We start from the raw sequence: 26,081 nt of genomic DNA, 5'->3' as shown, positions 1-26,081 counted from the left end.
GAGAGAGAGAGAGAGAGAGAGAGAGAGAGAGAGAGAGAGAAACATATTGTAGCAATCATCATATTTCATGATGTTTCAATGAGATGAAGAAAAGTAATCGAGAGAGTGAGAGAGAATGAGTTGAATATATGATGATGAGGAGTAAGAGACGATACTTGAGTGAAAGAGAAAGGGATGAGAAGGAGAGAGAGAGAGAGAGAGAAAGTGATAAGATAAGTTTTTATTATTATGTATCATTATTATTATCAATTAATTTGTATCATCTATGCTTTTGTTTCTCCATGATGATGAAGATGATGAAGATGATGATGTGATTCCGGTCCTAACGTTAATTGAGACATTTGGGGAGGAACCATGTTCTGATGTTTATGCTCTTTTTTCCATTTCATTCGTCGATTTTGAAACCAAATTTTGATCTGCCTTTCGGTCAAACAAAGTGAGTGAGCGATTTCAATTCGACGGCGTCGAGTTAAATAACGATTATAATGAAACTCTTTTTCCAGTTCCAATGTTTGATATCTGGTGTACGAGGTACGTTGTCTTTTTGTCTCTCCCATTGCATTAACTCCTAAATTGAGAAAAAGAAGAAAAAAAAGAGAAAAATAATTAATTAGTTTCCAATGAAAAGAGTTTTATAATTTTCTCAAATAGAATAAAGAAAAAAAAGTAATAATAAGTTTGGAAACAAAAAACTCATCATAAACTTTTTCATTCCAAATGAATTTGAACAATTTTTTAATTTCACGCTATTGGACTGAAAAATCTTCAGGTGATTAACTTTTCTCAATTTTCATCTTTTTCTGATTCAAAATCAATAATTTTCCGGCCTCATGATTGTTCAATCAAAAATCAAAGAAACAAAATTATCAACCGACCAATAGAAATTCACTTGTGCTTCGCCATCTAGCGGATGCATCCAAAGTCTAACTGTAAACAGGCTCTTCCAAACCTGAGAACCAGTAACAAACTTGGTGAGCTCTTTTTCGCAAACATTTGATTATTTATTTCTTGAAACTAATTTTAAAATCTAACAGTGTAACTGTCCACCCATTAATTAATTGATCAATCACAAGTTAACCTAATTAATCTCTTTAATTTGATAGTAATAATAATATGAAAAAGAGAGAGGAAAAGATGAAAAAGACTCAACCAAAATTTGAGTGAGAGAGAAGAGGAAAAAGAAAGAGAGAGAAAGAAGGAAAGAGATAAAGAGAGAGAAAACTTTTCTCCTCTTTTGATCTAACCTAACCTAACTTAACCTAATCTAATGGTAACCAAGTCTCGAAGTTGAATCCGGTTTCTACTTTGGTTCTAATTCGGTTCTAATATTTGGGTTGGACACAAAATGAACCGTATGTTTAGTCCCAAATCTAAGCAGTAACAAGAATCCACTAAAGATGTAATTTTCTCGGATTGACATTAATCTAGAAAATGATTAATATCAACAAGATATATAATCGCTAATCAATATTAAGTTTATGTGATAAAACAAATTGTTAAATCTAAAGAATTAATGAGAAAATAAAATAAATTGATTGACGTGACAATTTAAAACTCTTTTTAAATTGATCATTTCTGAAACATGATTTTCGGAGTGAGAGAAAAACAAAATTAGTCAAACAAGAAATAGTTACAAAGAGACAGAAAAAAAATCAACTAAATTGAAACAATTACGATGAATGAGATTTGCAAAATAAATTAACGATAATGAAAATAACTATTGAGTCAATCATTAAATCATTAATATTCAAGAACTGTTAACCTGTTCATAATAATAACAGTAATGATAATGATGATGATGATGATGATAATTATCATTAATAATAATAATATTAATAAATAAACTTTGGTTAATACAAATAACATGGATGAACATGAATACAAATGAGATTACATGGTAAAAGTAATTTTCAATTGTGATTACAATTTGTTAACTGTTGGTGATTATTATCAAAGGTAAAGACAAGATGAAACCATTATAATGTTTACTATGATATGATGATAGTTATGACAATATAATGACAATAATGATAACAGTAAATTGTTAATGTATAACAAGGGAAATGCTAATCAAAAAATTTGTTCAATATCATCATTAGATTGATTTAAACTAAGATACTGTTAATCCTATAGCCAATATCCTGTAAGTCTCAGGGAGTCTTTGAGATTAGTGAGTTTTTCATTTTCATCAATGACAAGAAATTGTATCTTTCGTTAGTATTGTAACTGTTGTTGTTGTTGTTGTTGTTGATTATTAATAGTTAACTGATTGTCCAACTGAACAAACCGGATAAGTTTAATAAGATAAATGATAATAGTTAACAAATAAATTAATTTCAGTTAAGTGTCATAACAAGGAGTTGAATCAATATGATTTTTCATCATGAACCAGGGGAAAATGGTGGGAGTTAGTGGGTGTAAGAGATTCAGATAAGTTTTCATGTGAACTCATCAAAAAAGAATCGAAAATGTATCAAACTTTGAATGAATGAGAGGTGAACATGATGAAAATGATGATCATCAGAATACTACAGATTGATGGTGAGGGAGCTTCCGTGTGATGAGGGTGAGAGAATGATGATAATTGAGGTAGTAACCCTTTTTGATTAAAGAGTTTGTGGGTCATTTTTGAAAGATAAATAACGTGGTTCGAATATGGAAACAGTGATAATGAAGAGAGTGGAAAGAGAAGACGAGAAGAAGATAAAATTTATAGATTGGTGAGAGAGAGAGAAAAAAGGTAGAAAGAGGAGAGAGAAAGAGAGAGAGAGAGGGTGGAAGATAACAGCAGAAAGAGATGAATGTTTTTCCAGTAATGCGTTTATTGCCTATGAAGACAGAGTAATGTTATTATAATGATGATGATGAGGAAGATGAGGAAGATAATAGTCTCTTTCTCTCTCTCTCTTTCTATCTCAGTGGTTGGCAAAAAATTGACGATCTGAGTTCTCTATCTTTTACATTATCTTCCTCTTCCTCTCTTTCTCTTTCTCTCTCTTATCATTTTTTCGTCTGTTATTGTTGTTGTAGAGCAAAAAGGAAGAAAAAAAAATAAAAGGAAAAAAAAATGAGTTATGAGTATGAATCTCGAGCATATTCATCATTGGCCGTAAAAGCGATGAGGATATAAATGGTCAAGCATTTTGCTTGATATATCGTTTGATTTAAGCATGTTGAAAGGTAATAGACTGGATAGATTATCAAAGAGGAGCTTTAGATTAAGTTGATTTTTATTTATCATCATAATCACATGAAACGTACATTGGAACAATATTTTTATTCATCATTTTCTTTTCTTGCTCATCTTCCAATTTCACCGAATTATCTTCATCCTCATCCTCAATATCTTCATATTTATCTTTATCTTCATCATCTGAACACACTATCAACATGATTCATTTATCTTTTCATTATCTTCTTTATCATCATCAACCTCTGATAGTTTCTAAACAATGGTAATACAGAATTATGATTAATTTAATCAATAATTTGATTATAATTTGGAAGCAAATTATTATTATTATTATTACAACTATCACATGGTAAATGAATAAATGTTTATTGATGCATTCAATTGAATGGAAAGAAATAAAATTAACTCATGATAACAATCATGATAATGATTATGATATTTACTTTTACTGAATAGTGAGAAGATGATGTTATCTGAATTAAATAGTGTTGAATATTTGAAACCTTTTCATTTTCATCACCAGTGGAAACATTTACTTCTTGTTGATAGTTTCTCTTTTTTTTCCTCCAATTAATTAATTGCACTTAATTTTTATCAGATTGAAACATTGGCATTGAGAGAGATGAAGATAATAAAAGAGGAAAAAAATGATTCTCATGTAGTAATATTAATATCATCATATTCTGAGTCCATTTGTTGCTGAATTATCAGTAAGTGCAATTGATTGAAACAATTGATAAGTAATCAGAAGGCAATATTATCATTTTCATGGTGAGAGAGAGAGAGAGAGAGATGATTTTGAAAGATTAAAATTGGAAATGAATGAAAATACTTATGAGGTGAGTATTGGTTTGCCCCGGTGGCGATGATTCCAATGAGATATATTTTGAGATAATTCAATGCTCACTAATGAAACAATTTTTTCATATTTCTAGTAACAAGTTAATAAAAATGCTCATCACTATATCGTATTTATGAATAATGGTTAATATTTTTGAGGAGTAAATTTAACTGTCAACATCTACGCAAGTTTCCACTTTCTTTTTCTGCTAAAAGAGAAAAACCGGCAAAAGTAAAGAAGAAGATACAAGAGTGAGAGAGAGAGAAATGATGAGGATGAAGCTGATGATGGACAAGGAGAGAGAACGAGAGAGAGGAAATAGGAGGAGAGAAAGTCATAAAACCAGTGGAAGAAAAAAACCCTTGTGGGTTGAGTCTTTTTCTGCTTCGCTACAAAAATGAAAGATTTCAATTAAATGTGAATATTAACATTTCGCTTGAAATTGGAAACCAAGAGACGAAAACAAAGTATCAATGCTAATAAGCGCATAAGAGAAAGAAAGTCAAAAAAGGAAGAAGATAAGGATGAAAAGGAAGATGATAGTAATGAGAAGGTACGAAGAGAGAGAATAAGAAAAGGGAATGAAGATAAAGATATTGAGTCCATTTGCTTAAATGGAATCAACTTAGAATTGGCTTGGAAAAATGGACACTAATCTAATCTGTTTGGATCCTCAAAGTGTCCCCATGTTTGCAGCATTTAACTTTTTCCACTCTAAATATTGATTATTATCGTAATTATAAAGAAAAAGTTATTCGCTCATGGTAATATTACAAAATGTTCACCTTTTCAAATATCACTTTTCATCTTATCATCTTCATCTTCATCTTTCTCTCTTCAATAATTCTATATTTTCTCTCATTCTCTATCTCATATATAACATGTTCTCAAATAACTTTTGCTTTACATTATCAATTCTCAGTAAATATTTTTCACTCTTCACTTTTTGTTATCAAATTTTACAGAAATTCACTTCAGGTTTATACTTGTTACTTTTTGCTCAGTTGTTCATCTTCCTGGTGTAATAACAGTTCGTTTGTTATCTGTAAAAACCTTTCAAGAGTTTCATAAGTTATTACACTTTTTTATCCGAGTGATGTTGATGATACTCTTACCCTGAGAGATGTTCTCATGATACTGATGCTGTTTTTGTTATCAACAGACAGAAGAAGAAGAAAAATAAAGTAAAATGTGAGCTTCGAGTTTGTCTCTTCAGGAGAGAGATAGAATATAGTTGTTTTTTAAAAGTTTTCTCTCTTCCTTTTGCTTGAGAGGTAAAATGTTTGTTTCCATTCTCACTTCATCTTATTTGACTTTTTCTTTTTCTTTTCTGATGCTTATTTCATTCGGTGTAACCTTTGGGTGAACTGATACTGATTTTCATGATAATGAACTGTAAATGAATGAAGACAAAGTGTGAGGATAAACATGTTGACTTGGACCAGAAATGAAAGATAGAGGAAAAAGGGAGAGAAGATGAAAAGAGAAAGAAAATTTTACTCTAATTTTAAGAGGTTAATTAGATGATGATGATAATGATGAAAAGCCCAAGAGAGATTCAACTAGAAGATGAAGAGTAGCATAGAGGAGAAGATAGAAGATGAGGATGAGGATGAGAAAAGAAAGAGAAAAGAAAGAGACAAAGTGTTTTATAAACTTTTTGGCAAAAGAAAACATTCAAAAGTTGTAACTTTTTTGTTTTTTCAAATTTTCGACAGAATAAAAAAGATACAAGAAGAGGAAGAAGATGAAGAAGATGAAGAGATGGAGGAAGATGGAGAATATCTTGAAGAGATTCAAGTGAAATGCGTAATCTTAGTGAGCTTAGAAGATGTAAAAGGAGAGAGAGAGAGAGAGAAATAAAAGATGAAAATGAAATGATGATGATAGAGAAGAAGAAGATGAAGATGAAATCAAAAATGATGCCAAAACAAAACAAGACACAGAGTGAAGAGTAAGATGAAAAAAAGAGGAATAAAAAATGAAAAAAGATGAAGAAAAAAAAAGAAAGATGTTGATTTGATGTTCGGAAAGAGATGAAGTCTAAGGAGCATTCGACCTGGTCTGAAGGCGATGAAGATGAAGATGATGAGGAGGAACAAGAGGAATAGTGAGTGAGAGAGAAAAAAGATAGAGGAGGAGGTTGAATGATGGAGATGAAGGTGAAGATGTAAGAGAGAAAGAAAAAGAGGAAGAATGCATGATAACAGCAGAAAAAAGAGAAAAGAAGAGAGAAGAAGAAAAAGAAGATGACTTGCAAGACTGAACAGTCTTTTAGATGGAAAAAAGATGAGACTAGATGATGGTGAAGAAGAGAAGAAAAAAAAAAGATGAAGAAGAAAAATAACAAGAAAGATGAATATAAGAGCGAATGAGAGAGAGAGAGCAAAAGAAAGAGAAATATATATGTGAGCCTGAATTCGTATTCATACAAACCTTTTGGAATGAGAATAAAGTTAGACTGGAAAAGAGCATTGATGTAATACTTAGAAGATGAATTTCTCCATTTTCTAGATGCCATCCTCCTCTTTTTTTCTTCTTCTTTTTCTCATCATCGCTCGCATTCTTTCCTGCTCTTCATCTTCATCTTCATCATCATCTTTTTTCACTTAATTCTCTTTCCTCTTCATCATCCCTATCATCTCTTTCTCTCTCTCTCTCTCTCTCTCTCTCTCTCTCTCTCTCTCTCTCTTTGGCACAGTCAATGCAAACTTGTGATCTTCATTGATCTATATATTCAGTCATGAAATAAAAACAACATGGAATAGAAAATGAACTTACAAATAACAACAACTATCAACAGATAATTTTCATCAATTACATTTTTATTTTCTATCTTCATTGTCATCATCATCTTCCTGATTATTATCTGTACATCAACAGTATATATAAATGATCAATCCCTTTTTCTAGCTCATCATTTAACTTAACTCACTCTCAACTGCAAACTTAACATGAGAGATAAAAACACATTATAATTTATATATTTATCCATGTCAATCGATTCAGTCGATTCTTTATCATATTTAATTCATTCATATCAAGAACAGTAGTCATCTGGTTTGATATGAATAAGATATAAATTATATAATCGAGATTATCATCTTATTATTATTGTAACTGTTCAATGAAAATCAAATTATCAAGGTTAATTGGAAAAGGGAAACATAGAAATTGAGAGAGAGAGAGAGAGGGGAGATGAGAAATGATGAAAGATGATCAATGAAAGATTGGTTAAGACTCAAGTTATTGAGATTAGTAAATTGCTTATGAAATAATGATAATGATGATAAACAAGAAGAGAAAGATAGAGATAAGAAGATAGAAAATGAGGGGGAGGAAGCAGAGAGAGAGAGAGAGATGATGATGAGGATGAAGGAAGAAGCAAAAATGAAATAAAATGAGTGATGATGCTCAAGGCTAGACACATAAACTATTATGTATTTTGATACATAAAAGTTTCACTCGCCTCGATCGTAAACTATTCACCTTATCCCTCAGTTATTCATTCATTCAACATGAAGAACACTCCCTTTTAAAAGCTTATAAACTATAACATTCAATATTTATCAGAGAGAAAAAGGAAAAGAGAAAGTGAGAAAACCCTTGTTACCAATGACATGGTTTTTTGCTTATCTTCATCCTTTTCATTTTCTCCCCCACCCTCACTCTCACCCTCCTCCTCCTTCTCTTTCTTCATCACCATCATCATCCTTTTCTCTCTCTCTCTCTCTCTCTCTCTCTCTCTCTCTCTCTCTCTCTCTTGTGTATTTCTTTAGTCTGTCAGTCTTTTGATTCACCGTCATCTGCATCATCATCATCTTCATCTTCTTCATCTTCTTTTCCTCTGGCACAGTGAAAATGCAAACTTGTGATCTTCATTGATCTATAAATTCAGTCATGAAATAAAAACAACATTGGAACAGAAAAAACTACAAAAAAAAACAACTATCAACAGATAATTTCCATCAATTACATTTTCTCTCATTGTTCATCTATTTTTATTTTCTATCTTCATTGTCATCATCATCTTCTTCTTCCTGATTATTATCTGTACATCAACAGCACAGCTACATGATATCCGCCTCAATGATAACTTTGATTTCTCATTAACGGTAAAGATGTAAAAATATTATAATGTGTGAATTTCATATCAATCGATAGATAATCTTGATAATCTTACCACACTTTCAGTCTCTTCTCTTTCTTTCCTCTCCTACTCTCTCTCTCTCCTCATCATCAACCTTTTCTTTCCCTTGTATGTTTCTTTTGCCTCTCAGCATCCTATTTTATTCACCGTCATCTGTATCATCATCATCATCATCATCTCCTTCTTCTTCTTCATCTTCTTCCTGGTTTTAGTTCCATTTTTTCTCCTCCTCCTTTTTTCTCAATTTCCCTCATCATCATCATCTCAATCTTTCATGTTCTGCCTTCTAATATTTGGTCCATTTATTTGCTCTTACTTTTTATCCACACAACTATTAGAACATTATTAAAATATATCAAAGTCTTTCTTTGCTCTCTCAGTTCTTTTGCTCCATCACCAATTCTCAGCTTCCATTATAATGTTTCAAGTGCATTACTAATTATATGCAAAATCTGTCTTCTTTTCTGCTTCTTCTGAAATTGAATTTTGATTAACTTTCCCTTCAAATTCACTACATCTTCAATATAACATATATAATATTCACCATATATATTTATATATATTAGCATCTTGTCATTTCTTGGCTTCAATTTATGCTCATGATAATATTGTGACTCTTTCACTTTTCACTAGTTCTTATCTTATTAATTTGCATACACACATACACACGGATACAGAGATAAGTATCTATAAAATGATGATAATGAAAGTAACTGTTAATTTTTTGCCTACTTGTGTGCGAGTGAGCGAGTGTGTGTCTGGATGTATCGTTGAGGGAGGCATATGAAAAAGGCAGAAACAAGATAAAAAAATGCTAACAAAATATCAGAGAGAAACAGAAACAGAAAATGATAAAAATAGGAAAAGAAAAAGATAAATAAAGTGAAAACAAATGAGAAAGAGAAGTGAAAATGTCATGAAAGGTGTAATGATATTGAAAAGTTTTTCGATCAATCAGAATGGACAAAATTCGAGGTAAAGTTGAGTGGACACGAAGAAGACCAATAAAAAAAAAGAGTTTCAATTGGAATAATTTCTGGTATAAAGTGTAATTAAATTGTCGCCAATGGTAAAAGTATAAATATCTAAATACAATTAACTCTTACTCTCAGTTACTGTCTATGGTGTTAAGGGTGATAATAAAAATCCCCTGCTGATGCTTTCTTTAAATACTATTAATACTATTATCTAATTAAGATAATTGGATCGTTCTTGAGTTTCTTTTTTCCTTGTTAACAGTAAATTACATTGAATTGAATTTACTTTGGGGGCTTGTAAGAAATTAATCTGTAACAGTAATTCAAAAGAAGTGATGATGATAAGAAGAGATGATGAGATGAGGTGGAGGATGAAGATGAAGATGAAGATGAGGGATAATTTGGTCTTTTTTCATACATTAAAAATACTTTAATTCGTGATGGTTGAGACTCTCTCATTCTCTCTCTCTCTCTCTATGTGCTTAGTGGTTGTTAAATGTTGTCTATGTTCATTATGATATATTGTGTTTCTGATGATAGAAACAGCATATTGTGGATATGGTCGATACATTGAGAGAAAGATAGTGAAATGAGGAAAAGAGAAAGGATGAAGAAGAGTAAGAATAATAAGATGATGAGGATGCGAATGATGAAGAAAAATGTGAAAGAAATTGCAGTTGCTTTTGTCTAGTTGATTTATGACACAACTCAAAACTTTTCTTTACTTTTGCTTGTTAAAATAGGTGAAAAGAGGCCTACGCTTTTCGTCCTCTATTGGGGGAGGTACGAGAGAGAAACAGAGAGAGAGAGAGAGAGAGAGAGAGAGAGAGAGAGACAAGAGAGTAGCCAAGTTCAGAGGTCGATTTAGATCAACAATCATTTTCGAACTAAAAGAATGAAAAGAGAAAAAAGAGAATATTTTTTCTTCTTTTTGGACAAGAAAAAGTTCTAATGAGAGAGAGAGAGAGAGTGAGTGAGTGAATGAGTGAGAATTAGTGACCGACCCGTTTCGTGGGTGAAATATTAAGCATTCAAAATAGATTCAGAATCTTTATAACATGTGATCAACAAGAAAGTGGTTTTTGTGTCGCTGAGAAATAATAATCTCAAGCATAACCTGAACACACCTTTCTAATCAGAATTCATGATGAGTATCATGTTTGTGTGTGTTTTGTTGTTGTTGAAACTTATTATTAATTTTGTGTGTTAATTAATTAGATGTACAAATAGAGAGAGAGAGAGGATGGAAGAAGGAAAAGTTGAACAATTAATTAATTGTTTACTTACTTTGACCAACATGAACTTTTCTCATCCAGGGATAAATTTGAGGTTGACTTTTGGTATTGCCACTGCCTGATTGACTTGATCCGGTTCCGGTGTTATTACCTCCATTAGCACCGGAGTTCTGATTAGATGTTGGTGACACAAGACTATTACCATTGGCAGAATCACCGCCATTGGTATTACCAGAGGAACCATTTGATGAACCATTACCTGAACCAGTTAAATCATCTACAGCACGAACACCGCCACTGTTTGAATTGTTGGACCTTCCAGAGGAACCAACAACCAAACCGTTACCGCTTAATGTTGGCTTAGAGTCGTTTGAGTGACCAGCACCAGATATTGAGGTTGCACTGAGATCTTGAGGTGATGAGGCTGATTCCAATGGATTTGGACCATACTTACAACTGGAGGGTGTTGAGGATCTGTTATTTGAATGTACACCTCCAGTTACACCAGAGTTTACTGTTGAACCTGCAGGACCTAAAACACTACCCAAACCCGCAGCCGCTGCGGCAACAGCGGCTCCCGGATGGTGGGTTAAACGTGCAGCAGCAGCGGCTGCAGCAGCGGCAACCGAGGCTGCCTGTGAATATGTGTCTCTATCATTATGGTGAGTATGTGAATTAGGATGCTGTGAATGATGATCACCACCGCCACCATTGTGGCTCAAATAAGCTGAATATGAACCAGTTGGTCCACCTGGTGATGGGCCCGTTAGTGTATTATTAACCCCACTGGCTCCACCATAACAGTTATTGTACGCTTGAGGTGTATAATAGTCACATGGACCCGAACCGGGATCAGGTCCAGCTCGAGTTTGACCATAGCAAGAGGTCAATGGATTTACAAATTGATACGAACTCATATCGATTATATTATTATTATTATTATTATATTTTTCTATCTATTTCTTTTTTTTACTTTAATATATTTATAATAATAATAATTTTTTCTGATTCGTTTTCTACAAAAAGGGAAACAATAATGTGAGAGATAAAATAATGTTGACAATCGTTAAATTAATTGACTATTGATGTTGCAAATAACGATGTTGTTAAAACGGATGATATTATGATGGTAATGATGAAATTGAAGATGATGAAGATAAAGTAGACACTGTCAATAATTTGTGACGATATGTTATATACACTGTCGATGTATTATTAATATTAATATTATTCCATTGAATTGTGTTGGTGTTGCTAATGATGGAAGATTGAAATATCTTTTCAAGAATCATGGAAAAAGAAAAAAACTTTTTTTTTCTATCAAGGTCTCAGCTGTGTTGCTATGATGATACTGATGATGTAGACGATGTTGAAGATGATGTGGTTGATGATGATGATTTCGTATCGGTGTTGGTTTTTTTTGTTGGGAACGAAAATTAAATGATTGCAGCTACATGATAATCATAATTAATAAGAGAACAGAAGTAATTAAATTAACTGTTGTTGCTCTTTTATATTGTTGATGTTGGATGATAATGATGGTGATTATGATGAAGATGATGCTGTGAATGTTGATTTTGTTGTTGTTGTTGTTGTTGATTTTGGCCTCACATGAACACAAGGTAAAGGTACAAAAAGTGATGGTGAATGTTATGTGTGTGTTTGTTTCGGTGAACTTGTGTGAATGGAAATGATGATGATTAGGATGATTGCGAAGATGATGTTGAGATGAAGAAAGAGATGAGCAGGATGAGGAAGCTTCAAGTTGCACAATATTTTTATTCTCCTTGATATTTTCTTATTTTATTACATTAAAAGTGTTGATTTTTTTTTCTTAAGCAAATGTTAAGCTCTTAGCACTGTGATCATACTAAGGCAAGATATCGAGGTTGCCGTTGGTTATATAACTTATAAGAGGGAGCAATTCAAGGAGAGAGAGAGAGAGAGAGAGAGTCAGGGACTAGGGAAGGAGGGAGGATAAAAAGAGAGGGAGAAAAGAAAGAGACTAGAAAAGACTCTTATATATATTTTATATTGAGATTTGGTGTTCCAGAGTTGTATTAACGGCGATCTGAGGTCTTCTAATAGTTCACTCGATTTGATATTGTCTAAGTGAGAGAGAGAGAGAGAAAAGGGAGATGGAAGGAGGGAGAAAGTCTCACATACATCGAGTCATCATCAAAATAGAAAGAGAAAGATGATTAAAGAGAGAGAGGAAGAAAGAGATGATACCAGAGAAAGACAGTAAAGTGTATAAGAGAGAAGTAGAAAATAGAAAGAGATGAAAAGTAAGTAGAATTGATGAAGAAAGAGGAAAAGAGAGAGAAAAAGAAAGAGAAAGGCCGCAGCTTCCGACCGAATTTATCATTACGTCATAGTCACGTGATGCCCATACACATCGTATTCAAGAATTTTGTATATTTTATATTGAATCTGCGCTATTATTTTCCATGATCTTCATCATGGTGATGAAGAGAATGTTTTGTTTTTTTATTCTTTTTCAATGGAGAGAGAAAAAAAAACAAATTCCCAAACATGAAATTGAGAGAAAAACAGAAATCGAATAAGAGAGAGAGAGAGAAATCGAGAGAGCGAATAGGAAAAATCGACCAGAATCGGGAAGAAAAAGTTCAATTATCGAATCGGCGTTGAAAAAAAAGTGCAAATTGTTTCATTGATCAAATTGATTGAAAGATAATTAGATGACAATATAACAGCAATTTAATGGTGTTCATCATTTACTATTATGTTTGAAGTTAAGTTAATTTGTTTTTTATTTTATTTTATTATTTGTTTTGATTGAGAGAAAAGTACAAATTACAAACAGTAGTAATTGTGTAGTAAATTGTTATAGTTTAAGCTTGTAAGTAGTATTATTATTAGCACAATAAAACATTAGTTAAACAAGTTGAGCTCTTATATAATAATAATCATAATAATAATAATAATCAACAACAACCTCTCATCACCAAAATAATAATAATAATAATCATATAAATAACACGGCGAAAGCAAAAAAAACACATAAAAACATCATCATAATCATCATTTTCATTCACTTTCTCTCTCTCTCATTCATTCACTAACTTACTCACTTGAAAGTTACTCACTTTTACTCGCTCATTGAATAAGTTAAATGAATGAATAGTACAAGGTGGTTAGTAGCACGCGTAAATATAAATTACCGCTTAACCATAATTTCTATTGACACCATAAATCGATTATATCACTTTTTAAATGGCCATTAACAGCCACTTTTATTGCTCCTTTTATTTTTATGGCCTTTCAAGACATTTATATTATCGTTATAGCCTCAACATGAGAGTCTCAGCCTTTTCCAAGCCTCTTTCTCTCTTTCTCTCTTCTCTCTCTTCTCTTACTTACCTTTCACTTTCTTTTCCTTTCCTTGTTGGTACTTTCTCTTTCTCTGTCTGTCTGTCTTTCCGATTGGTTATCTCGTTCTTTTCTCTTTGTGGTTTTGCGTCCCAGGTAAAGAATATTGTTTACCTGTTTATCGAATTGTTTTTATTTTTTTTCGATCGTTTATTTTTCTTTATTTTCTTTTTTTCTTCTGTCACTTTTATTGCCCTGGTTGAAGCCGAAAAGTTAATTTCTTTCCTCATTAGGTTATTCATCTGCTCTCTTTACCTTGTTCTCTCTCAGTACCTTTGGGTTATATTTGCAAGTTCGTTGGGTTTGCTTGTTAAAAGTTTCGTTTCTTGTATTCGTGTTGTTTGCATTTATCGCTTTCGATTTTCTATCTCAACCATAAAGGTAAAAGTTTTTCGCTGTTGTTTTATTGTTGCGGCTCTTTTATTTTTCTTAATTGTTTGTGATTTTATGGTTACGATGATTTCGAACTAAGAGAGAAAAAGTTTCTTCTCTCTCTCTCTCTCTCTATTCTTTGCATTTAATTGTATTTGTTCATCAATGTGATTAAATTGCAATTAAATTATTCGAGACAGTAAAAGTTTCACTTGCTAGAATTGGAAATTTTGTTTTACTTTTTAGATTTTGCTCAGATTATCATGTTGATGAGAAAATAGTTTCACACTTTGGGATATTCTCCGGGATTTTCTGTGGAATTTATTAGTTTATTGGAATATCACCAGATGGCGTCACCATAGAAAACGAATTCATTGGCCAATAGAAGGAGAAAGATGATAGCCAAGGGGAGGAGAAAGTTAACCGAGGGAGAGACTGGTGATGATTCGCCCCCCGAGTTTAGATGGGGATTAGGGAGGGAAGAGAATCTGGTAATGTGGTTCGACAGTTATTTAGACAGAGAAAAAAGGAAGATAAAAGGGGAAAGAAATCAAGAGAGTAGAAAAATAAGCAAAGAGAGAGAGAGAGAGAGAAAGAAAGAAAGAAAGAAAGAGAAAGAGAGAAAGAGAGAAGGAAAGACAACGCCTTTTTAGAGGAGAAATTGTTTCAACCTGCATTCTCTTTCTCTGCTCGAAAGAAAGAGACACAGAGAGAAAGAGAAAGAAGGACAAATCCAATTTTCGATTCTCTTTCTATTTCCATTTTCGACAGGCATTAAATCATCATCATCATCATTCTTCATTTCTCCATCATCATCATAACCTTTCCCCAAAATTGGTTCATTTCTTTCTCTCTCTTATTTTCTCTTTACCATATCTATGGATTCTCTGTGTATCCTTTTCCTCTCCACACAAAACGCGTAACCATAACAACGAATGCCCAACCTTTCAAACAAATAAGATCCAAAACCAATAAAATTGACGCCTCCCATTTCCAATTTTTCTCTGTCGATCTCATGTATTATGTCGTCTTTTCCTCTTCCATCAAAAAGAAATCCTTTTATATTGGAATAATAGGCAAATAATAGTAAGAGAATGAGAGAGTGAGAGAGGAAGAAAGAAGAAAAATGAATGAGATATGATGAAGATGATAATGACTAATAAAGAGAGAGAGAGAGAGACAAACAAACAAAATGTCATAAAATTGCTGCTCGAAAACTAATATAACATTTCAATTTTTTTTCTCGTTTCTATTAACTTATTTTCATACTTGATCTTTGATGGTCTGGAGATGATGCGGAGAGATGGTGATGAAGATAATGATAAAGGTAAAGGGAAAACAAGGCTGAGAAAAGTTATCCTGGTTTAAGATAAAAAGTTATCCAACTTATCAGAATATTAGAAATGTAAAAAAAAGAATAAGAAAAAAAGTAAAAAGTGAGAGAAAGTGAAAAGAAAGTAACAAGAACACGATTGTGTCACGAGATCGCGTGGCTCAGGTAACCAACTCATTTATGCACGAAGATGATGAGAAGAAGAGGAAGAATGATTTGAATGATGATGAGAAGAGTGAGAGAGAGAGAGAAGATTTTGATGGCGAAACAAAAGAAAACAGGTAAAAAAACCTTCATGATAAACGAAGTGAATCATGTAGAAAGTTGTTACTCAGTGAGAATTAACATAATCAATGATTAGAATTATAGAAGATTAAATTGTAACCGTTTTCTCATCATTCTGATTAAGAGAAATCAACTATCTTTTATTGATTGATATTCTTTCAAGATCAGTGAGAGAGGGAGAGAGAGACGATTCAAGAGGTGATAGTTTACAGTAATTTTGTCCACTTCGAATTTTTCATTATTCGATGGAAAAAATATTAATTCTAATCGAATTAACTTTCTCCTTGACAATTAAATTCGATTTGACATTAATCTTTTCTTTATCAATAATATTTACTTGAATTCTAAGTTTAATATTCCGTATCAAATTGAGAGGTTTATCATCGAGAGCGAACCATTTGGATTAGAAGATGATGAAGATGCGAATTAGAAATATATTTATAAATTATGATGGAAATTTCGAAGGAGAAATTGTTATTGGAATATCGAATTATGAATTTCAGGTCCTTTCTTTGTCTTCATCCGACGATTTTGGAACCAAATTTTGATCTGACGTTCGGTTAGATGTAAGGTATGAGCGATTTCAATTCGACGTCTTCGAGTTAAATATCGATTGGAATGAAATTCCTTCTCGAGTTCTAGTGTTTGATATCGGGTATAAGTTTGTCGAGTTCGCTTAGTACCTGGAGCGGATTCTTTGGAACAACAAGTAGATTAATTTGATAAGAATTAAATGATGAAGATGAAAAGTAGAAAAAAAGAAGAAATCAGAATTAGGATTCTCTTCAATTTTGACGATTTATTAATGTGGTTATCCAAGTGAACGACGATAAAGTCGAATAGACTTGTTAATTAATCGATTAATTCAATGTTGATTGTACTTGAGAAAAGTTGTCAAAGTAAAAACTCACCTTCACCCTGATTGATTAGTGCTTTTTTCATCCAAGGATAGATTACAGGATGACCTGATCCTGAGGTCTCTGAATTGGTTTCACTGTTTGTTGTTGGAATTGAAAGTTTTATCTGTTGAGATGAAGATGAAGATGATTTCTGTGAAAATCCTGAGGGTGATGGTGAAAGGTAAATGTTGTGATGAGAGAAAGACTCATCAGATTGATTAACTGATGGAGCATGAGGATTAACTATTCCAGGATTACTGGTTACAGCTGATTGAACTGAATCAACATTGGTATTAATTAGAGCACATTGGGAAGCATAATGTTGCTGATGAGGATGAGAATTGAAATGAAATGAATGATGAGAATTAGTTAATTGATCATTGATTAGATCGCCATTACGATTATCATCTAATGAACCTTGGATTCCGATAACACTGTTGGATGAATAACTGATATTAGCACTAGAACTGCCACCGCCACTTGATGTTCCCACGGAGGATCCGATCGGCGAATCATAATAACTTGAATATCCACTCACAGCGGCGGTCACATCGCCAGAACTATTATTAGCCGCTGGATTACAATTCATCAAAAATGAATTCATGTTCATTAATATCATTGATATTACTCTCAATTGGTTAGTAAAGAAAATGGTGTTTTCGAAAAAAGTTACTCTCCCTCTCTTTCTCTCTCTCTCTCTCCTAAACGCTCCCTTATCATCATAACATTTTACTTCACTTTCCCACCCTCCCTCTCTTTCTCTCTCTATCTCTATCTCTCTTTCTTTCTTTCTCTCTTCAAGATACCTTGATTGTAATGTGAGATAAAATGTTCCAAAAACTTTTTGAAAAGTTTAAAACAATTCGAAACTTTTTCTCCCAATTGAAAAGTTTTTCACTTTCGAAAAATCAAATCTTGATGACAAATTTATATTCCACCCCATGGAAAGATATAAATCCAATCGTAATGAGCTCGTTACATGGTACTTACTGAAGTTTATAAGATTAAATCAATATAATTGAAGTGAAAATAATAATAATCATGATATTAAGTATCAATGATAAGTTAACAATATCACATGAGGACAATAAGATGATGAGCTTTTTCATGTTTCTCTTTATTATTATATTTTTTTCCAATAGGATATTATATCATATTCGTATTATTATTATATATTATTGTCGAGTGACAATAATGAAAAAATAAAGGTCAAGTTATAAGCAATAATAATAATCATATAAATAAAAAGGTTAACGTTGTGGTTGATTGTTTATTATCATTTTTATGTGAATGTGAGAGTGAGTGTTGGGAGTGTGTTTATTGACTGATAATGGTGCGAGTTGAGAGTACGAGGTGATGGGTGATGGTGAGAGAGAGAGAGAGAGAGGAGGTGGGAGATTGGGTTGTTTATGTGTTTGTTGTTTTTTGTATTTTCCCTCCGCTTCCTCGGTGGTTGTTTTTTTGGTTTTTTCTTTAGGTGTTGGGGTTGTTGATGGTTATCAAAGTGCAGATGATGTTGTTTGTTTGCAGGAAATTGATGATAGAATTTTGGTTTTTTTTCTCTTATTCTTTTAGCAGTATCTTAATTGTAATCAAGACCTTTAGTTAAAAGTGATTGCAGTTGCTTTTGACTCTTTTTTTGCCTTCATCCGACGATTTTGGAACCAAATTTTGATCTGACGTTCGGTTAGATGTAGGGTATGAGCGATTTCAATTCGACGTCTTCGAGTTAAATATCGATTGGAATGAAATTCCTTCTCGAGTTCTAGTGTTTGATATCGGGTATAAGTTTGTCGAGTTCGCTTAGTACCTGGAGCCGCTTCTTTAAAGGTACAGAGACAAAAGATCAGTCATATAGTCATGTTTATATATGTGTGAGTGCGTATTTATGAGGATGCGGATGCAAATAAAGCAAGACGAGGATGCAGATGAGGATGAGGATAAAAAGGAGGAAAAGAGAGAGAGAGAAAAAAATTCATCATATTATTTACTGTTGTTTATTTGTTGATTATTGATGCAAAGAAAATTAATCTTCCCTTTTCCTATTTATCCCTGTAAATTATTTTTCCTCTGTCAAGATTAACTTTTACTTGATTTCGTTTATAGTTTTGGCTCAATTCATTACGATGAAGAAAAGATGAGGATAAAGTATCAAAGATTATGGAAGAGAAATTTGTTACTTTTCCCTAACGAGCCCATGAATTTACAGTCATCATCACTCTTATCCTTCTCATCATCATCATCTCTACACCAACATCAATTTTATCTTCATCATCTTCTTACTTTCCTAGATCATCATCATTTTCAAATGAATACAACTCATTGTTGTAACTATTTTTGTTTAGTAAATATAAATAATGTCAACGTAGTTTTTTTCCCATCTGATTAACAAATTAGTTTCCAAATTAATTGTTGCCCAATAAATTAAACTCATTCACATTTCAAAGTTCAGTTTCAATGCTCATGTGAGCTTCATGAATCTCATATTTTCCCTATGCCGATGAGTCAAGAATGAAAAACCAATCAAATAGTAATAATAATAACCAATCATTAATGCAGACGCTTTTATTGGCCATAAATCAAATGCTGCCAATAAATGGTCAGTTAAAATGAATTGAATCCATTGGTCAGTAGATAATAGATTTAACTTTCAATGGTTAACCATTAGCAGTTGGTTAACTGATTATTATTATTGTTACAGTCTAACTGTTAACTTGAATTGAGAAAAAAAAAGTTTCCCATTGACTAATTGTATGAAAAGCTATTCAAATATATTGTCATTAAATGAGATCTCGATTCCCTCATATGTATATTGTTAATATTGATTAGAACTTTTCACTTTTCGAAAATGAAAAGCACGAAAAACAGTTCGAAATAATTTGAAATTTTCTTATTGATTTTTATTGACATTTAATTCGATATATTCTAAGTGTTTTCTTCTCTTTCTCTCTATAGCTCGAAGTTCATTTTGAACATTTCCAACACTTCGAACTGATAAAAAAACAAACAAGAAATGACATTCACTTTGGAACATCAATATTTCCATTCATTCACCTTGACTACGAAATGATAAGTTCTAGATAGTAAATTGATCAATGAAAAGTTCTAGAATTGTAATCAGATAATAATCTTATCTGTTAATTGTTGTTAAATAGAAAATGATTAACATTGTTTCAGTTTACTGGCTACTTGATTGCTGTTAATTAGATTACATTTGAAATTAGTGATTAAATGCCAATTGAATGATAATCATTGAGATAATAATGTTAATAGGATAATCATGGTTGGTAAATAATATAAATGGCGATAAAGATAATCTTTTGTAATTTATTGGCCTTAATCTGTTGACACGATCAGCAAAGATAATAATGATTTAGTTAATCACAATCAATAAATTATTACCAAACATCATTAACAGTAAACGGTTTTCCCATGAAAAAATTACTGATTGTTTTTCAAACAATCTGAATGAATAAAAATTCAATAATCACCATGAGTCCTGCCCGAAAAGTTTGATAACAATCAACATTAATTGTTGATTGGAAGGAGTTTCAATTGTTAATTATTATGATTAAACAAAGTTCACCATTGGCTGAATGTTGTGGTTAGTTAATCACTATTAATATTCTGTGTTTGTTGTTAATTAATTAATCATCTTCTTTTCTTTTCCCTTTGATTTATTATCTTTTGCTGTGTTTGAGGTTAAAAGCTTAACCAATTTGATGAATACCTTTTTGTTTGTTGATATTTTCTCGTGTCCTCTCATTATATAATTAATCTCCCTTGATTGTCAACAATTAACAATCAACCAACGTATCAATGTACAAAAATTAACCTTAATTTCAAATAAATCCAAGCAATCAAATCAATGGGAAAACTTTTTATCATAATCTTAACATTTTCTGTTTTTCTCTGTAAAAAAACTAACTAGTTAGTTTCAACAACTTTTTAATTATCTGTCACTAATCTAGATAATTACTGCTGATAATCAGTGATACAAGTGATTGTAATTAAGATGATGATAAAGATAATAATGATTATCGATGGAGATAACTGTTGATTAGATTGACAGAGTGATTAGCGTTGTGGTTTAATTAGGATTTTATGTATTAATATAACCACAATTAAGAGTTGGGGGCAACTTAAATCAACAAATTAGCAACTTTTACTCAATTTAATTGTGAGGCGATATATCAACTTGATTAGTTGATTAGGTAAACTTTTTTTTACTTTAATTGCAATATTACAGTTCTAATCTAATATTACTAACCGGCTTCAATAGATATCGAAATGAATGATGATGATGAAATATAAGAATATGAAAGTTTGGTAAATCAGTTTGGATTGAATTTCTAAATGAACTTTTGATGAACTTTTATCATGTTGATCTTACCTTTCCCCTGATTGATATGCGCTTTTTTCATCCAAGGATAGATTACAGGTTGACCTGATCCCGAAGTCTCTGAATTGGTTTCACTGTTGGCTGAGATTGCACAGTCCGGTGGAGAAGGTGGATCACTATTAATAGATTTACAGTCTATTAAATTACTTTTTGAATCTAATTGTTGTTGAGGTTGAAGTTGTGATGGTTGTTGTTGGTGTTGATGTTGAGATGAGGATGAAGGTGAAGGTGATCTTTTTAAAAATCCTGGTGAAGGTGAAGGGTAACTGTTGTGATGATGGTTAAAGTTGTGATGGGCAAAGAGATCAGATTGATTAACTGATGGATGATGAGGATGAACATGAGGATTAATTATTCCCGGATGATTGGTAACAGCTGATTGAACGATACTTGGATTAACATTAGAACCTAATGGGACACCCTGAGATTGATAATATTGTTGATGATGAGGATGAGATGAGAGACCAAAATTTTGTATCAAATGCTGGTGAGAGGGATGATGATGAGAAGGATAAGTTGGAATTGGAGATGAAGTTTGATGAGAAGATGAGGATGATGAATGGTGAGAATGGTGAGTTGGTGGTGGACGATGATGATGATGAGGAGGAAGATGCGAATGATGTGGATGAGATTGAACAGTTAACTGATCGAATTGATCATCGGTTAAGTTTCCATTATTATTCTCATTGGATGAACCATGAACTCCCAGGATAGAACTCGATGGATAACTGATTGAAGCACTAGAACTGCCACTTCCATGTCCGGTTGGTGTTCCAACGGTCGATCCTGAAGATGTATCGTAATAATTTGATGAATAGTTACTAGGATTTGCCACTGCGGCTGCAACAGCCGTATATGCCGCTGGGTTACAGTTCATCAAGAAGGAACTCATGGCCATTAATTTTAACCCTCAATTGGTAAGAAAATAATTTTTAGTAAACTTACTCTCTCTCTCTCTCCTTTTCTCTCTCACTCACTCTCTTCTTTTCTTCTCTCACTCTCTCTCACTATTCAGTAATAAAACTTACCTTGTATCTGACTCACTCACTCACTCACTTTTCATGTTGTGTCCTCCACAATCACTCAACATTGTAGACCCCACCCTCCTATCCTCTATTACCATAAACACGTGATAAGCCGTGAGCCAACCGTGAGCCGATCAAGTTTGGCCTTACTTTCTGGCCGTCAACAATAAGCAAAACAAACAACAACAGAATATATATCTCAATGAGAGAGAAAGAGAGAGAGAGGAAGGAAAGATAGAAAAAGAAAGAGAAAGAGATAAACAGAAAGTTGAGAGAGTTGAGAGAGAGAGGTAAGAATGATGCGAAAGAGAGCAGAAAGAGGGATGACAGTGATGAATTACAGAGCAGACTGTTTAGGGATACACCTTTCTTCTTCTTCTTCTTCTTCTTCTTCATCATCATCATCATCTTATTTTACAGAATATAAACTCACTCATTTACTTTCTCACTCGTTCTCTCTCTTGCTCTCTCTTTTTATCTCTTTATTCCTTTTCCTTATTCTTCTCCTTCATTTACCTTTCTCTCTAAATTTCATTCTATCTCCTTCAATTCTCTCTCACTGCAAGTTGATGTACTACCTCCTGCTTGCTCACTCATATCTCTATCATCTGTGTTACCTCCCCCCTCTTTCATCTATTTATTTCTCTTTCATCATTTTCGACAAGAGGAGAAAGAGAGAAAAGAAAAACTCTCTTGAATTTCTCTCTCTCTCTCTCTTTCCTTTGATAAGTTATTCAGAATAGTTTTCAGCTCTTTCTTTTCCCTTTGCTCTTGCTCACTTCTATTTCCTTTTCTACCTTTACTCCCACTCTCTCTCCCCCCAATCATCATCTTGATCATCATCACAATCATCATCGAAATCATCTTACCTTTTTCCGTCATAAATCCATAAATCTACTTAACTCCCACTTTTCCCTCGATTTCAGTTTTTACTTATATACACAAACCTCTTCCCTCTCACCTTCGTCTTTCCCTCTTTCCGTTCACTCACTTTTCTTTCAATATATTTATCAACACACACAAATTTCGTTCTTTTTTTATTCTAATCTACCTTTTCCTCTCCTTCCTCCTCCTCCCCTTCAATTTAGATGCAATGTTTTCGTTTCCACAGACAAATAAACCCCCTTTAGTAAGAACGATCGGATAAACCGAAACTTAGGAACTCAAAGAAAAAAATTGGACCGAACTTGATATTTACTTTACTCTCTCTCTCTCTCTCTCTCTCTCTCTCTCTCTCTCTCTCTCTCTCTCTCTCTCTCTCTCTCTCTCTCTCTCTCTCTCTCTCTCTCTCTCTCTCTCTCTCTCTCTCTCATAGATATCATTTTTCTTATGCAAAAAAGTCAAAGAAAAAATCTAGATCATGAAATAAGAGAGAGAGAAAAAAGTAAGGAAAACAACAGAGAAAAATAAGAAACTAGATCAATACACAAATTCTAGAAATGAACAAATATTAACGAAAATTTCGAATTCATATTTTTTTCTCTTCCTTTTCTTACCTATACAATAATCTAAAAATAATTTACATTGACAGTTTATTGAATTATTGTGTCTATTTTACCTGACAATCTCCTCCCATCAGGTTTACCATCAAGGTAACAAACAAAATTTACATCAATACATGAGGTAGAAAAAGAAAACAACAAATACAAAGTAACTAAAATGCTAAATATTAATATTTACTTAGATACCTAATGCTTACCTCTTCGTCCTCATCACCATCATCGTCGTCGTCATCATGCTCATCACCATCATCTTTTTCACCATCATCATCATCATCATCATTATAATCATTTTCTTTTTACTTCTTCTCAAGCTTTTTTTTCTCTTCGTTTTCGTTAAAGTTAAGGTCAACTTTTATGAAGCTGATGATGATGATGATGATGTTTTAAGAAGATGAGTTTGGAAGAAATAAGAAGAGAAAATAAGAGAGGATTGTCATCACCATTAGAAGGTGATCAAGAAAACGTAAAAATCTTCATTAACACGTAAAAAAAGTAAATATCATCTCATCCATGTCATTCTTGAGAAGATGATGATAATGATGATGTAGCGAATGGAAAAGAGAGAAAGAGGAAGAAAAGAGAGAGAGAGAAGAGCAAAAAATAAGATTAAGAATGAGAGAGAGAGAGAGAGAGAGAGAGAGAGAGAGAGAGGGATGAATGAGAGAGAAAAAAAAGAAAATCCATTTCAAAGTTACTCAATTATTCTGTGTCATTTTATCAGTAACCATTCCTAATGATGATGAAAATAATGATGACTCGTTAATTTTATTTTCTTTTTTTCTTCATCATCATCACCATCATCTCTCTTTCCTCTATTTCGCACTCACTAACTCACTCGTTATTATCTCTCTCCCTTTCTCTTGATAGCGATCAAGACAATAATGATGATCTTTTTTTGTCTTTACCACCCACCTGAATGTTAACTTTATTAAAACTGTTGAACTTCAGGTCAAAAGCTTATCAAAAAAGTCGTTAACAAGCTCAAGCTTGAGTCACTTCAAGGGGAAACTCGCTGGGTACAGGTAACAATTCAAGCTCAGTTGAATCGAAGATTGAAATTAAGGTGAAAACTTGTGAGGTGATTTTGAGGTAAAACAAAAAAAAAGTTCAATTGGAATCATTTTTCTCTCTCTTTTCTTTATTATTCTTTTTTGTTTTTCATCGAACTGAATTTAAACTTTATTCGCTATCAACTGTTGAATTCAGGTTGAATGGTTACCCCCCTGAAAGCTGATTATTAAAAAGTGAATGAAGCTTGAGTTTCTTAACGACTTTTGATATTATTAAATTATTATCATGGAAAGACTTTCGAACCGATCATTTTAAGTACACTGATCTTAGGTTCTCTTTCAATTGACTAGTTTCAGGTGAAATGTTATCACATGAAGAGATGAATTGATTTCGTGGTGGTGGTAAAGGTTCAGGTAGAAACTCAGTTGATTTAAAAGTTTCTCATCTCATCTCATTTTGTTTCTTTTTCATTCTTCAAGTTCAATTGGTTTTCATTTCTGTTCCAAACTAATTAGTTTCATTTTGGTGACAAAATATTCATCAAATTTAATAATTAATTGCAGAAGAAACTTGAATGATTTATTTCAGTTTTCTCTCTCTCTCTCTCTCTCACTCACACAAACTTCTCTTTTCCTTCTCTCGCTCTCTCACTCGTTCTCTTCATCCATCTTCCTTTGATATTTTCGAGGTGGGTTGATGTTTATTAACCAGAGTTTCCAGAGGAAAAACTGTTAATGTAACGAGCTCCATCTATCGATCATTCGGTTAACCTTTAACCTCTGAGACGTTTCTCATTTAATGTCTAATGTCGGGTCGAAAATTTCAATCATGTTATCAATGGAAATTCAATGAGAATCATCAGATTTGAGACGAAAAACTTTGCTAGAACTTCCCATGTTTCGATTTATGTTTTATAAACTGTCAACCCTTTCGTCAATTATGCTAATCCAATCAAATGATCTCTAATTAAAATTCAGTTTTCCATATTTCCTAATTTACTAGAAATTGTAACTAATTGTTCAGTTCGGAATAAAATTGTTCTAAATATGAAAAATAGAAAATAGAAAAATAAAAAAGGAGAAATTTAAAAGTTTTTATTACCCGCTGAAAGAAATAAAATTTATTATCATTAACAAATTAATCGATTTTCAGATTAATTGATTTTCAACTTAAGTTTGTTAACAAATGAGCAGAAACTAATTACTAAATTTAATCATAAATCAACCTCAAGCTAAATGATTTTAACATCGTTCTTAAAGTAATTTTATCTTCGATCTGACAAATTGATCTAATATTTGAAAGTTTACCTGTGGCCAGGTAAGTTTATATTGATCGATATTACCAATAGAATCTTATAAGTTGAAAATTCTGTAAAAAGTTGAGTAAAATTCATATCTGATAAGTTCTTAAACACCTATTAGCTTAACAGAATCTGAAAGTGTTCATCTAAATCAGATGAAAAT

The 26,081-nt window shown here is 32.4% G+C and overlaps 3 protein-coding genes across 3 annotated transcripts; all 3 read right to left on the bottom strand.

Annotated features, from left to right (window-relative positions):
- Positions 1-200: 200 nt before the first annotated feature.
- LOC128396344 (homeobox protein Hox-A5-like) lies at positions 201-12,490 on the bottom strand. The gene is made up of 2 exons (XM_053356917.1): positions 10,449-12,490; positions 201-568 (listed from the first exon to the last, which is right to left on the bottom strand). Exons 1-2 carry the CDS (start codon positions 11,311-11,313, stop codon positions 264-266), a joined length of 1,170 nt encoding a protein of 389 aa, XP_053212892.1. The 5' UTR covers positions 11,314-12,490; the 3' UTR covers positions 201-263.
- Positions 12,491-14,267: 1,777 nt separating this feature from the next.
- LOC128396355 (homeobox protein Hox-B7-B-like) lies at positions 14,268-17,635 on the bottom strand. Its single transcript, XM_053356928.1, has 2 exons — positions 16,691-17,635; positions 14,268-16,474 (listed from the first exon to the last, which is right to left on the bottom strand). The coding sequence occupies exons 1-2, from the start codon at positions 17,295-17,297 to the stop codon at positions 16,254-16,256; spliced, it is 828 nt and encodes a 275-aa protein (XP_053212903.1). The 5' UTR covers positions 17,298-17,635; the 3' UTR covers positions 14,268-16,253.
- A 141-nt stretch (positions 17,636-17,776) lies between these two features.
- LOC128396348 (homeobox protein Hox-A5-like) lies at positions 17,777-23,323 on the bottom strand. Its single transcript, XM_053356922.1, has 2 exons — positions 21,072-23,323; positions 17,777-18,500 (listed from the first exon to the last, which is right to left on the bottom strand). The coding sequence occupies exons 1-2, from the start codon at positions 21,976-21,978 to the stop codon at positions 18,280-18,282; spliced, it is 1,128 nt and encodes a 375-aa protein (XP_053212897.1). The 5' UTR covers positions 21,979-23,323; the 3' UTR covers positions 17,777-18,279.
- Positions 23,324-26,081: the final 2,758 nt, after the last annotated feature.

Source organism: Panonychus citri, unplaced genomic scaffold (genome assembly GCF_014898815.1).
Source record: "Panonychus citri isolate SS breed McGregor unplaced genomic scaffold, ASM1489881v1 Contig00143, whole genome shotgun sequence".
In the NCBI taxonomy this organism is placed as follows: Eukaryota; Metazoa; Arthropoda; class Arachnida; order Trombidiformes; family Tetranychidae; genus Panonychus; species Panonychus citri.
Note: the sequence above shows the minus strand (reverse complement) of the source record. Positions and strands in the feature narration are given on the sequence as shown.

Excerpts from the sequence above, each read along its gene's own strand:
- LOC128396344 (XM_053356917.1), bottom strand. The coding sequence starts at position 11,313 with ATGAGTTCGTATCAATTTGTAAATCCATTGACCTCTTGCTATGGTCAA. Across the intron at positions 569-10,448 it reads AAAAGTTCATGTTGGTCAAA|GAGTTAATGCAATGGGAGAG; the intron begins GTAAGTAAACAA and ends TTCTCAATTTAG.
- LOC128396355 (XM_053356928.1), bottom strand. The coding sequence starts at position 17,297 with ATGATATTAATGAACATGAATTCATTTTTGATGAATTGTAATCCAGCG. Across the intron at positions 16,475-16,690 it reads ACTAATCAATCAGGGTGAAG|AATCCGCTCCAGGTACTAAG; the intron begins GTGAGTTTTTAC and ends GTTGTTCCAAAG.
- LOC128396348 (XM_053356922.1), bottom strand. The coding sequence starts at position 21,978 with ATGGCCATGAGTTCCTTCTTGATGAACTGTAACCCAGCGGCATATACG. Across the intron at positions 18,501-21,071 it reads GCATATCAATCAGGGGAAAG|AAGCGGCTCCAGGTACTAAG; the intron begins GTAAGATCAACA and ends GTACCTTTAAAG.